Source organism: Amblyomma americanum, chromosome 1 (genome assembly GCF_052857255.1).
Source record: "Amblyomma americanum isolate KBUSLIRL-KWMA chromosome 1, ASM5285725v1, whole genome shotgun sequence".
NCBI classification, from domain to species: domain Eukaryota; kingdom Metazoa; phylum Arthropoda; class Arachnida; order Ixodida; family Ixodidae; genus Amblyomma; species Amblyomma americanum.
The window spans coordinates 149,479,873-149,494,662 of record NC_135497.1 but is presented as its reverse complement, the minus strand read 5'-3'; the positions used below and the strand labels follow the sequence as shown (position 1 = coordinate 149,494,662).

Sequence of the window (14,790 nt, the reverse complement as noted above, 5' to 3'; positions counted from 1 at the left end):
TTTTTACAAATCACGATCAGTACACTAAAAAAATTTAGGTACTCTGTGTATCTCTGAACACCATTCATCTCAGAACTTTTCTCCGTTTGACTTAAAGTTACCAAGGGCTAAGTGTATTACTGTTCTGCAACAAAACAGTGCAAACACAGATTGCGAACAACTGCAGCTGCAGTGCAGTAGAAGGCATACGGCATGGAAAAGAATGGCTACCTTTTTTGCTAATGAGCTTATGTAAGAGGCTATAGACTTCTTTTGCGAAACTCCGTCACTGGGTGATCACATAAAACACAGTGAGGAATCAGTAAGTAATAAAAACACGAAACACAGCTTATAAAAGATCTCTCATAAAATGGACAAAAACTCCTGTCCACTACATGTCCGTTATAAAGACAAATGTGAACTGCTTGAGCTAAGCAACAATTACAGACGAAACGCCCCCAACCTGTGTTAGTAGAAGCAGCTGCAGTGCAGGGGTTGAAGGCAGTTGAAGAATTTGAAGGAGAAACGAAGTCACTTGGTTTGAGCAGCACTTTTCCTTCTGCGAAGCCTGAAGAGTCATCATCACCATGAACTTTGCCTTTCTGGCTGGGAACATCAGCATCATCTAAAAGAATTTAAAAAAAAAAATTACCACATGGCTGTAACAATATACGAATTTTTACTAAAGATATACATCCACACATGCGAACCTGGCAAAGTAAAATTTATGCAAATTATTCAACAGGCAGAGGTGGGGTACTGATGGAGCCACCACCGCAGCAGGCTTTACTTGCTGCTGAAATGAGTTCAACTGGTGGCCCTATATCAGCTACAGGTTTTGTTCTGGATGGCTAGGCCACACAATGACGACTATAACCACAAGACCTTACATTTTTCTTCCGATGCTCCAGCTTGAGCAGTTGCAAAGGAATGCAGAGCTAATTTTTACGTGGCAAAGATGCAGTCTGATTTATCAAATATACTGAACGAAGGCTCTGGATGAACTCTGAACCTTCAGTACTTCGATATGCCCTGAAATATACAAGCATTTTCCCAATTCCCCTCCACAGGCATGCAACATAGAGTCTGGTTTTAATTACAGCTGTGTGAATATCAAATTTCCGGTTGCGAAGTGAATCAAAATAATAAAATCTGGTTGTGAATTGATTATTTCGAACATCAGTAGCGGTATTCAAATCAGACAAATGCTTTTCCACAAAACACAGCAGAGAAAAGAAAGACATTGAAAACCGAATTTTCTTTCCACACATCTTCAGCATAATTTACTAGTAAAACCTTGTTAAATCGGACTTCAAGGGAGTGGAAAAAACAGTTGAATTATCCGAAATTTGGATTACTGAATGGCCCCCGAAACTGCCAAGAACCGTTTGCGTCAAACCAAAAAAAATTTATTTTGTGGGAACCTGAGCAACCGTCTCCTTTCAAGAAGAATACTGCACGACAACAGTGATTTCTTGCAGTTTCGTCAAATGTTTCAATTCATGCATGCTATCGGGAGTGGCGGAAGCAGAACTGCTCCACAATAGCAAGGGCCTCAGCGGCTTCTTTCACTGTCCAAAACGGTAGCGGTGGAGCTTCTTCGTGTGTGGCTGTGATTTTTGAACGAGGTGCATCGACAGTGATACGTCAGACAGCGGAGCGCTGCGCGTGCCAGCCCAGCGTTGCGCGTGTGCAGTGCGAATGGTGTGCGCAAGGCGACGACGAAGAGCGCGGCGAGCACGAGGAGCAGAGAGCCGACGTGTCAGAAAACCGAGGTGTGAAGGGAGACAGCGCAGAGGAGATCGTGTCATTCAAGTGTCATTCCTGGACAAGGTGCGGCAGCAACTGCGGCAAGACTCTAGTTCGCGTTCGGGGAAGACAATTCGTGCGTCGAAGTACGAGAACGTGGACGCAGCACTCTTTAGATGGTTTCGAGAAGTTAGGGCTCCGAGCATACCAGTAAGTGACCTGATGCTCTAACAAAAAGCAAGGTGCCTGGGCATTCTTTTAAGAACTCCCCCTTGGACGCGCGCGCACGTGCGTGTGTGAAATGTGCAATAAATTGCGTTTTAAAAGGTAGGTAGCCCGTTTCGCATCCTAAGAGCCTAAAAACGCAATGTTTTGGTTATAACGCGGTACCGCTTATAGCGCAAGATTTTTGCAACTCCCACAACTTCTGTTACATGTGGTCTACACTGTAGCAGAAGACACTGACATGCAGTGCAGAGCGAACAAGAATGTGCCTATCAGTTCGAAAGCAGTATTAGCAGAAGACGACAAGATGTGTGATGCACAGCGCAAGAGGCTGTGTTGTGTGTGTTGTGTTGGGTTTTACGGCACATAGGCAACTCAGGCCATCATGCGCCAAACTCAAGGTATGAGAGGTTGTTCTGCGCAGAATTTTTTACACATTAATCATCAGGCGTGTAGAGAGCGTAAAACATTGTTTTCTATTACCTAATGCTAAAAGGAAACTTTTTATGAATAGCTGATGTTAAATGCTTTAAAAAAGGTCGGGTAAACTCCCCAGGCATTGGCTGGGCAAGGATGTTGAGCCCCCCAACCAGTAAAACAAAATCTCTGCCTTCTTCTCAGTACTGATAAGGTGGCTGAGGTGTATCAAAATATGAATCGAATCAGTGGGTAAGAGTTTAGAGTTCGTTGAGAAAACCTGTTTCTCTTAAAAAGATAAACAGGCAGGATATTTTGACAATTGCATCTTCTCCCAAGAGGAACATTGGGTGTAAAGGAATGTGTTCATTATACAAGTAAAGCATTTTTTCCTTAGTTCTTCAAGTTTTCTGCACGAGTATAAAATATGGTTAATGGTTACCGCATCTCCACATCTTTTACAAACAGGCTTGTCTTCTTTTGTTAATAGGAAGTTATGTGCGATGCGTGTATGGCCTATACGGAGACGACATTACATAACTTCAATGAACCGCTCCTGGTGGAAACATGATTTCCATTCACATAGCACTGGTTTTACAATGTGTAGTTTGTTATTGTTTTTGCATCTGAACTGCCATTCTTCTCTTGTCTTATTATGAACTAAGTTAATACAATCTTTAAATGGCATATTTACATTTTTAATATGCTTGTCAGCAAAGCTGATCTGCTTGCGCCGCCATGGGTTAGAAACCTAGTCGTTGCAATATTTATTTTCTTTCTCCATGGCTCGATTACACCGACGGCAGCGAGGCAGCTCAACCCATGAATGGGCGCCTAAGAGCTGAGAGCTGAACTAAAGGAAACAGGCTGGGACTTCACGCAACCTTACCCCATTCCCTTACCCCAACCTTACCCCATGTCACTTGGGAACACCCAATGAGATGACTCGCCCAGACTGCCCCCTCTACGTCAGTGGGATAGGGGCGTATAAGAACGTGCGGTGAAGTGTCACCCTAATCGGTTGCCAGCAGATATTTTGAAAACAATTTACAAATTATAGTGCCCACAAAGACCTTTATAGTGGGCCAATGCAGAGCTTTGGCAAATCTGGCCTTAATACTCATATGGACCACCTGTACAGATTTGTTGCTTTACAATATGACCATCAAAATCATTTCAGGGGCCATTTAGGAGCAGTAGTCACGAGGTCCCACATACAGGACTCATATCTTACAAACACGTCGGCACCACATGTAGGTAGATTCCCCCAATTTCCGACTGCAATTTTTGCAAAAAGCTGACACAGCTTCAATGAATTGTTTGACAAAGCTTTAATGCACTCTCCCCTCCCCGTTTTTTTTTTTCACGTAATAGCTTTAATTGTTAGAAAAATGAGATTTTGATAACTTTTTTTGTGCTGTTCAACCCTTTTTTCTGTGCCAGAAGTGTTCGAAATATTTGCTTCGAAATTATTCAAAGAAAATTACTATTCAATTCAAACCAAAAACCAATAATTGCACTCCCCTACCTGTGAGGCCTACTAGCAGTAATGGCAGGAAATTTGTGGGACAGAGCGAGGAGTGGGGGGGATTAAATTTGTAGGTACACCTCTGTGCCTTTGGCGTGGCCACCCTTTGCCTCCCTTCCGCACCGACGTGGCCCCAGGCAACACCTATGTAAGCCTATGGTGTTGGACGCTTGTTAATCTGGACGCTGCTGCGCAAACACCAGTTAATTCAGACGTACTCCCGACCGGAGGCAGTGTTCGCTATATGAACAACATTGCAAGCATTCGTGCTATAATCCTGCGCCGTGTCTATTGTCACATTAGAGAGGTGTGCATGCACGCCTCATCCCAGGCAACGGCAAGCCTCATGACATTCGGAGTGTTCCGGTGCGGAAAAACTGTGTGGCCATGTAGTTTCGATTTCCCTTTACCGAGTTTTGCTCTAGGCCACAGCGATGGCGGCCCCGCAGCGCATCACCCTACCAACAGAGTACAGTTCTGCGCAGTTTCAAGACGCTGATTGGTGCATCACTACTCTTTTCATTTTCCGAACAGAGAGAGTCTCGTAGTTCTGGCGCCAACACGTTTCCCTCAGTTCCGTCTGCATGAAACGTCCGTTCTTGTATTGTGGTATAAATGCACGCTTATCACGCACTGTTTGCAGTTTGTATGGTGGTGTGCCTTTTCAGATTCAAGATTGCTGCTTGTGAGGAGGCTCCATTGGTTTTGCGTCACACCGTGAAGGAGGCCACAAAGGCCTTTAGTGTTCTGCAGCAGTTCTCCGTTAAATGTCCCGAAAGCGTGCAAGCAGTATGCACCTGATAATATTAAGAAAAACGATCATTTCCAGGCAGCTTTCATTTTAAAAGCAGACGAGCGCAGCTCTGGTTTTCACTAAATAAACCTACTATGATGTGAACAGTTTCTGGCAATTTGTGGAGGGGCATTTGTTAATTTGGACATTCTTCCTGGACCCTTGAAGTCCAAATTACCAATGTTTTACTGCATTAATAAACTTTATTTATATACCAATACCTTGTTAACAAACCTTGGCGCATCTTAATTATGTTCAGCAAAAGAAGTCTCATATAGTTCATCACGCAGCACTGTAAGGTGACCAGATACCTCCTTACTGGAGGAGTGAAGTCTGGTAAATAAAAGGGGGCGGGGGGAGCAATGCGTAGGGCACTCCTGGCAAAACACAACGACATGGTTCGCAAAATGGGCACAAGAGCAGCAACCTGTGTGGGATGCCGCCCCAAAACAAAGCATTCATGACAAGTAGTCTACTTATTTCATGTGTTGCTTTTACCAGACTGCAAGACTTGTGATGGGCCCAAACACTGTCCCAAAAAACGAAACCACGCCATTAAAGGTGCACTAAACAGGAATCTGAACTTGTCTTTTTACTGTGGGAACTCTATCTACACGTTCCGGGCATTCTTAGAAACTTCAAATTATTGTCCTGTGCGGCCGATTGCCGTAATTAAATCCGATTAAACGTCCCGGCTCCCGCCTTTTTTTGAACTCAATGGGGTAGGGGGGCTGCACAGGACAATAATTCGAAATTTCTAAGAATGCTCGGAACGTGTAGATAGAGCTCCTGCGGTAAAAAGACGAGTTCAGATTCCTCTTTAGTGCACCTTTAAGACACACAGGCTTGAGATATACCGCCGTAATCCGGAACTGTTTATTCACAGGAACCTAAAAAACAAAAGTGAAAGCGAAGCCACCACTGGACTGGCTGAAAGGCTCTCCACGTGTTGGTTGACTCTGCCTACTTACTGTGTTCAGTTAAAAAAAAGGTCGGAGCCGGGATGTTTAATCCGATTTAATTAAGGCAATCGGCCGAACAGGATAATAATTTGCAGTTTCTAAGAATGCCCGGAACGTGCAGGTAGAGCTCCTGCGGTAAAAAGACGAGTTCACATTCCTCTTTAGTGCACCTTTAAATGCGCCAGTGCAAGGGCTTCAAGCGTGGTGTTCGTCGTATGCTTTTTGTCTTGTCCTCTGTGACCTAAGGTACACTGCTGACCCGAAAGACATGGTTTTCGACCCTGGCTACAGCGGTCAAATTTCGATGGAGGCAAAATTCTAGAGGCCCGTGTGCTCTGCGATGTCAGTGCAAGCTAAGAAACCCCACGTGGTTGAAATTACCGAGGCCCTTCACTGCAGCGTCCCTCATAGCCTGAATCGCCTTGGGTATTTAAACCCTCATAAACCAAGGTATGCAATTCCTAGATTCTGATGAAAACTGAGAACTACTAGAGCGGTCGCCACTAAACATCCATAGCAGCGTATGCAGGTCGCAACTTTGCCTTTCCGCTATCCTTCACAAGTTGGGCAGCTTTCGTGCATGCCACATCTTTTATCGCAGCCAGCTGTCAACTGCTCCATGGCATGACACCATGACGTGCCACATGGCGCTGCCCAGTCTTCCAACCCACGAGCATTGAGCAGTGGCTCTCAATGGCCGGCAAGTGCACTCGTTTCGTGCACGGCCTAGCATTCTCACGCGCGGGCTTTTACCATGAGCTGGGGCATTCAATTAGTGACAAGTAACTAGCAGTTAACTAGAGCCAGCTATTAGATACTGGCATGTGGAAATCTCCTGGCTTGGAAACTAATCTTTAGAGCCCCCGAAAACTTGTGGGCACCTGTACACTCAAGTACGCACTAAAAAGATGTTATTTCCAAGCTGCAGGCATTGAGCTGTGGTGCCAAAAAGGACTTTCAATGCTGTGCTAATTAAATTATTTAAGCAATTATGTGACAATTTAAATTTAACTCTGAGAAACCACTTACGCTTGTTTTGTCCAGCTTTTTCATCATCATCAGCATCTGCACTTACATCAGACAAGTGGTCTGTACAGCCAGATACTGAAAAGAGGGTATATATATGCAAACGAACATCAGTTTAAACATATTGTAACGAAATGAACACTGACCCAAACTGCTGATGCTAAGCCACAAAACATGTGAATATTCCTTTACTACAAGCACGCAATGTGAACTACGATCATATGTATGGGAACACCAAAACTAGCAGAAAATAATTCTGTTTGGTGCAACCGAAAACAAAAATGCTGTATTTTGAAGTTCAAAATAACACGTTAAGTTCGTTTTGTGCAAAACGGTAGCAGAACAGAGTGCAAAACGACCAATTGCCAAGTGTTATGAATTACCAACTATAGTAGATGCTCATTCATTAAAGCGACCAGAGATATTTGTTTCAATTATTAGAAATATGAATGATCAAAGATCGACCTTAATATGATCCAAGACTAACTGTGATTTGTTTTCTGGACATCTATGCATGCAAATAGCAATGCAGAACTATTTCACCATGCAAGCGTAGCTAAACGCTTGAGCACAACATAAAATATGGGTGAAAGGCACTGATGTCTTCACTCAACCAGGAGTACCAGACTGGTTGTATGGTTGAATATAGAGTAAAGGCCTTCAAGGGAGTGAAAAAAAGGTCCGAATTATGTGGAGTTCTGACAGTCTAATGGCTACAAACAAACTTTCAAAAAACAGTTTTGCAGCGCAGCAAATTTAACTGATGAGAAGAGAAGCAATGGTCGTCTAATTTTTAGTGAAAACTGCATGGCAACGACGATTTTTCACAATTCCATTATGGTGTACTGCATGCAAACTCTCAAGAAGCAGAGCTGCTACAAAACAGTAAGGCCTTCCGCGGCCTCCTACACAGCTGCAGCGCAGGCAGCAGCTGTGGAGCCACCACACAACGAGCAGCACAGGATGACCGCGGATTTTCGGAACACACGACCTCACGGAGGGAAGCGAGGAGTGTGCACATTTGCGCTGCAACAGCTCTATGGGCGGCTGATGGCGGATATCGTCAAGGGCCGGTAGCGAAGCTCAGAAAACTAAACTATGTGGAGGAGAACTCCCCTTCCCAGACCACATCTGAGTTAACCAGGGAGGGGGGGGGGGGGTCAAATTTTCAGCTCACACAGAACCGCAAATCTGATGTATCCGACCTCGGCCGCAGTCCCCCCCCCTTCCCGGGAAAGTTGGAACAAGCCGAAAAGTTTAATTAAGCAAATTTATGAGAGTCCCTAGCCAACCAAAATATTGAAATTCGTTTGATTTACCCGAAAGTTCAAATTGCCCGAGTTCAGTGATGCTACCGTAAAATCCAATTTGGAGCCATTTTTGGACACTGAAATTTCCAATTTGGAGCACTTTCAAACAGAGGAACGACAATTTAGGAGCAGTTTAGAGCACCAATATTTCCAATCTAGAGAATTTAGGAGCGAAAGAACAGATTTATAAGCACTATCCAGCATGTAGTTCTTAGTTAGAAAAGTTTGAGTGTGATGCAAAGATGTGCTACACCATTAAGTTTGTCATTATTAGCGCAGAGTTGCACCTGAGATGTCTTCAATTCTGTTTTAAGCAGTATAATTGAAGAGAGTCAACTTTGCAAAATATGTCACACACTTTTTAATTGCGAGCACATATACTCTGCCTAACTCGCAGGCGAAGTAGCTCTAATGTCCTCATGTGTGGCTCTCCGCTGTTCCTTATTCCTCATTAAGTCTGCTCCACATTTAAAACCTCTCCGGTTATTTTAATGTCAGCCAGTTCTGTCACGTTTCCTTTCGAAATTATGCTTTCCTCAGTCGAAAGCAATAAGACTCATCGCCTCCATATCTTTGCGAGCCACGCCAGTCATGATCAGTTCCTCTGCTCGCTGAAGCATCGCACTGACCCTGCACTATGGAGAGTGCTTAATTTTTTTTTTTTTCAACAACTGACGGAGCACCAGGGTCACCATGGTGCACGCCTGGAACAAATGGTGAAGTGCAAACCTGCCGTTGAGCCCATTGTTAACGAACACTGACCTCGTACGATTGAGATCGATGCAGCAGTAAAATGCACATAGGGCTATGGCACTGAGTTGTGGATAGATCGAATGTCCCAGACGCGGTGCTGGGTTGCAACGAAAACACAAAGGCCAGAAGCCCACATCCAAGAACACGCCGCGCAGCCGCTATCTTCATCGCGAACATACTACATGAGCGTCAAAAATTTTCAGCGCACATCGTGAAAATGATGGGCAATATACACATGCGAAAGAAAGCAGAAAAAAATCCTCTATGTGAGCCCTGCACTGTCCTGTGTCACACACATAAACGTATGCGATTTATGCTGCCGAACACAAAAAACTTTCGAGCGGCCACGGCGACTGGAGTGGGCAGAGCAATGAGGTTCCAAAATGATGGAAATTTTTCGCCTCGTCACGCCACTCAGTCACTTGCATAAGAAACCGCCTTTAGGTGTGAATCTCGTGGGACAGATGAAAAGTGGACCAATGCATGCTAATGAGTTTTCAATGCTTTTTGTCCTTCCCTATGGAGAAATATGCGTCCATTTTATAGTGGGCAATAAAAGGTCTTATCGCGCCTCAGTGCAACCATGCTTTGGAGCGCGTTCTTGCCCGAGATGTACACATCGATCCTTAATGTCTTCAAATTGAGATGAAGTGTTACATCATAGCAGAAAAACGTTGCCGCCAATCATGCGCAACTGCACGGCTTTTAGCCAAAAGTGGATAGGCAGTGGTATTGCAGGGGTAATTTCAGCTCTGATTTTTGGAGCTGCCTGAAGAACCATTACTTAAATAAAATGCTTGAAATCTAAACAGTGTTCACTTACCTGTAGAGTTCTGCGACAATGTGCCGAGAGACACTGCGGATGACAGTGCAGAACTAGCTGTTAAGGGGTATACAATATGGCAAGCTTGGATAGACCTGAAAAAGAAAAGATAAAACCTTTAGAGGCCACCAACACTAGCAAAACTACAACAGACCCACCTGTCTTGTTTGCACTATGGATTCATAAAGTTGTGCAACTTTGAATGCATTTTACTCTGTGCAGCAACATGATCTACATCATTATTTCTTTCTACCTTGAATTAACTCGTTTGCTAACGCGCCATAGGTCAGCAGTCATATATGACCCGACGTTTTTGAACTAGCCTCCAAACATTCAAAAATTTGCTCCTGGACAAGCTGCGGTATCTAGTTGGCTTCTGTAAAACCATCTGTGTGGTTTCAGTTTTGTTTTTTCTTTCTCTAATACGAGGAGGATATGTGAAAATCAAACATCGACCGGATGTAGCCCGCTGGTCGTGATCATAGAGTCTGTTTCATTGCACGCTCCTGGAAGGCAAAAGGCTACACTGAGCACTTTTGTCGGTCCTTACACTGTCATTTTTATTATCTTTAGAGCAGCAGTGGTGAGTCAGACAACCACTTGGAATGGCCGGCTTTGATTTCAGATTGCGAGACTTCGTCTCAGAGGCCTGTGACATCAGCGCCTGCTCGTATGTTTCGTTTTGCCATTCACACTGTATTTTATGCAAGCCCATTGTGCCTTAGGCGGTGCGGGCTGGGCAACATTATTTTTCTTTCTTTTTCTTTGCCCACACTAATATATGTATTTTATGCAGTGCGCTTGATTTGTAAATGATGAGAGTGCTTTTATTTGGTGCTCTAGTATGTTTGCGACATACTGCCAAGATATTTTACCAAATCTTGATTATGATGATTTTAATTACGATGAGGAATGGTTGGATTTTATTTCCAATTATGGGGCTTCGTCTCAGAAGCCCGTGACATCAGCGAGTGGTTGCACGTTTCTTTTTGCAGTGATATTTTATGCAGTGCGCTTGATTTGTAAATGATGAGAGTGGTTTTATTCAGTGCTTTACAGTCTTTGCAACATACTCCCAAGATATTTCACCAAATGTGCCAGCAGGAACCACACCCCCTTATCATTCATAGAACACATTCACTACCAACAGAAAAAAAAGAAAATGGAGAAAAAAGTAGAAACTGCAAGCTCTGCAACAAAAAAAAAAAAGCAAGAACATAGCTCGGAGGAACAACAGTAATGTGCAGCACACCCCACATCCTACCTCCACTTCATGTACTCACGCGACTGCTTTCTCTAGTGGCAGCCTAACTTGAAAAGCCACGGAAAGTGAAGTGTATTATGCACACAGCTGAAAATCACATGAATGGTAGCTAAAAACATATGCAACGTTTTACATATTTAAAATGTTTTTGTAATCAATTTTTGGCTTAGTGCAGTGGCCTATTTTTGCTCTATTTGTATTCTTTTTTTTTACCTCCATATTTCCCCAATAAATTTTCGAAAAGCTTGCCACACATAACTCTTGTCATTTGAAAATTTGGAAGTACAACCAATAAGCTGCAGTTTGATGCATTACAATGTGCAGTGCATTTAGCACTTCATGCAGCCATACTATGCAACTATAAGAGGAGATATTTGCTCTAACAGTGTCCATATACCCGTTCCTCAAAGGAATGTATATTAGTATATCTCATAAAACAAAACCAAGGTGCTAAAAATACTGCATCGATCAGACTACATATGACTTCAACGAGCTTATATTTATGTGAAGAGCTTCAGTAGGCAGCAGTTACAAAGATGCCAGCAGGCTGTAGAATGTGGCCTGCTGCTGGGTAACACAGGTAAACAAGGACAAGTGAAGCTGAAGTGCCTGCATTTAAAATCCCATTACATATTGCACACTGCAAAAATGTGCCCCTGGAAGTTAGCTCAATCTTTGAGCACTAATGGCTTTATATAAGGCTTTATTAAACCCAACAGTACACCCTTGTAAGAAAAGTCTGCCAATATTTAGAACACTAGGCCATATTTCAATTAAAATTCATCACATCATAGATACAGCACTCACTTGGTGGTCATCCAGTAAAGCCGCACCATCGTGCCTTCCTGAGTCTTTGCAAATGTACGCTCCTCATCTGCACTGTCTGCCTCTTCAGACTCTGTAAAGTGATTTTACAGCATGTGAACACACAAACTCTGCAGTGTAAAGTGATTTTACAGCATGTGAACACACAAACTCTGCAAGGGCAACAGGTGCTCTTCAACTCTTTCGCTACCGTGCTACAGGCCATCAGTTATATATGACTGCCGTTTTGAACCTGCTGCCACTGGACTGGCTGAAAGGCACTCCACGCGTTGGTTGACTCCTCCTACCTTCAGCGTTGAGTTGAAACAAAGGCTGAAGCAGGGACGTTCGATTTAAATTAGGGAAATCGGCCGCACAGGACAATAATTCAAAGTTCCTAAGAATGCTCAGAATGAGTAGATCTAGTTCCCATGGTAAAAAGACGAGTTCAGGTTCCTCTTTAATGTTTGTTCGGAACAGGCTGCTCATGAAGAGCAACCTGGTGCTGTGGCAATTGACCTTGATGTAATGAACTGGCTACGCCATCTATCTGACAGCTAGTGCCGAGTTACTCAAGTTTGGCAGAACTACGCAAAATTACCGCGACGATAAAGCCCGAACTGACATGACAGGAACGTCGGTCGCAACAAGCAGCCGCAACAAACGACCACATTTGACAAGACGTGCCGTGCTGCAACGCCGTCGGCGCATCTCCGGGGCTTTCTCTTTGTAGACTTTATGCCATGAGGTATTACAATAATTCATGCTTAAAAGCAGCGAAATATACCATATACACTCATGTAAGGGCTGCCGCCATGTAAGCACCGCAACCCCTAACTTTGGAGCCGAAATTTTGATATATATATATATTCTTAGTTAAGCGTGAAAATTTGCGCACCAGAAAAAGTTAAATTTCGCACTTCGCTACTAGATAGCGCTAGCTGCTTTCAACCCCACCCTATTACTACCAGTGCTTTGAGATCACTTGGGGATGTGGTCTTGTTTTTGCAACTGTTCCGCTCCGGGAGCCATTTTCTTTGTGTGGTGCTGTGGTCGTGGGCAGTGTGTTGGTGCGTTGTGGTTTTACACTGGATCACGGCCTATGTTTACCACTTGGTGACGATGGGCAGAGGTTTGATTTCGTACACCGCGGACTTCGAGGCTGAAAGTCGTCGCTTACACCGAAGAACACAGCAAGCGAGCGGCTGTTCGCAAGTTCGACGTCAACGAGAAATGTGTGCGTCCGTGGACCAACAGGAAAGAACAGCTCGTTGGTACGAACCGAAACCGGAAAACGTTCCGCAGGAAGCAGTGCAAGTTTCCGGAGCTTGAAAGGGAACTTGTAAAGTACGTCATGACGAAAAGAAATAACGGCTAGGCAGTGCCGACGGAGATGATCCGTGTGAAAGTTGCCATCGCTCACCACATGGGCATTCTGCTTCGAATTTAAAGGCAAGTAGGGATGGCTTCCAACGCTTAATGAACCGGAACACGCTCTCCATTCAGCGCAGACTGGAATTCAAACCAAGGTGACTACCTCTGGGAAGGCGTCCATGAGATGAGCTCTACAAGTAGCCGCCACCAGAGTGAAAGAGACGAGGAATTTCCTTGAATAAAGTATGTGTGGTCATTTAGCACTGTTCACATTATATTTTAGAACAGTCACAGCAACAGTGCGGCATTTCTGCGGATAGATATAGGCCTGACTCGTGTAAGAGCCGCACCCCGTCAAAATCTGGAAAAAAAACTGCGGAACTTAGAAGAGTATATACGGTAATAGGGCATAGCAAAAAAAAAAAAGAGAAAGAAACGACACGAGCAGCGTGCGATCGCTCTAAAAAATTCCGGCGCCGACAGCTCTTGCACGTCGGGAGCAGGGACAGCCGAGAGCGCAGGAGAACAAAAGAGAGGAGTCGGCAAGGGAAAGAACGAGAGAGGGAAGCACGAAGTTCGCCTTAGAAGCACAGGCAATGAAAAAAATCTGATAATCGTTATGCTGGCATGTTTGGCTGACGATTGCAAGCTTCCTCCATTCATCATTTTTCGCCGGAAGACGATCCCGAACGAAACTTTCCCGAAAGATGTTATCGTGTGCTGTCACGAAAAAGGCTGGATGGACTCGAATCTTGTCATAGATTGGATGCGAAGCATGTGGGACCAAAGGCCAGGCACACTGCTGCATTCAGAAGCAATATTGGTTCCGGATTCTTACCGAGGTCACCTGACACCCGGCGTGAAACAAAAGCTACAGTGTGACCGAACGCATCTGGTCGTTATACCGGGTGGCATGACCTTCATTCTTCAGCCTCTGGATGTTTGCATGAACAAACCTTTCAAGGATCGCTTCCGACAATTATACTGGAAATGGACTGAAAGCGGATCAACCACAACACCTGCAGGTAGGCTGAAACGCCCAAGCGCATCTACTGTTGCCCACTGGGTTTCAGCAGCCTGGTACGGGCTGTCTCACGATTTGGTCTACTGCGCATTTAAGAAATGCTCCATTTCAAATGCTCTACAGGGAAGCGAGGACGACCTGCTGTGGGAGGCAGCTAGTGACAAAGAAGAGTCCAGCTGTGATGATGACAGTGACGGCGACAACTGCCATGAGGATGCATAGGAATGCCTGTTTGGCATGTATTTCAATAAGGTTGTCCTTGACTTTCAGAACAGTTGATGTCGGTTCCTCACATCACATTAGGGTTCTTTCGATTTTCCCGTCACACGCCCGCAGTCTACCCTCGCGTTACATTCGAGTAAATACGGTATCATAGCAGACCTAATCATGCAACTTGTGCTTCAACTTTTGCGTTCCATTTTCTTGCTGGTTCATTTTGGCTTGAGTTTTTTGGTTTAGTATGTTTGCTGTATTTTGTGTGTATGCTCTCATGTGTTATATGGAGGAGATAGGAGATGTGAGGAGATGTGTTATATGGAGGAGGAGATAGATTTTGTTGAAGCACGGGCAACCCAGTGGCATTTGTTAGCAAATATAGTCAGTCCCACCCAATTGTTAAGTGGTAAGAAGAGTAAATTCAAGTCAATACAGTATGCATTGCAAACAGAAAATGTGAAGAATATAGAAGTCTCTAAAGGATATGCATACAGATAGTGCAACTTCAGTAATCTTTTGAGCTCCAAAAAAACTTAAAAAAAG

General features: G+C 44.2%; 1 protein-coding gene across 8 annotated transcripts in view; it reads right to left on the bottom strand.

Moving 5' to 3' along the window:
* The window catches only part of Ge-1 (Enhancer of mRNA-decapping protein 4 homolog Ge-1), an 89,249-nt gene that overhangs the window by 33,455 nt on the left and 41,004 nt on the right, over positions 1–14,790 (bottom strand). For all 8 annotated transcript variants that reach the window (XM_077647289.1, XM_077647293.1, XM_077647287.1 and 5 more), the window contains exons 13-16: positions 11,637–11,727; positions 9,566–9,660; positions 6,683–6,757; positions 443–604 (exon numbers count right to left, since the gene is read on the bottom strand). In XM_077647289.1, the coding sequence (XP_077503415.1) occupies positions 443–604; positions 6,683–6,757; positions 9,566–9,660; positions 11,637–11,727 (423 nt within the window). The remainder of the gene's footprint in view (positions 1–442; positions 605–6,682; positions 6,758–9,565; positions 9,661–11,636; positions 11,728–14,790) is intronic.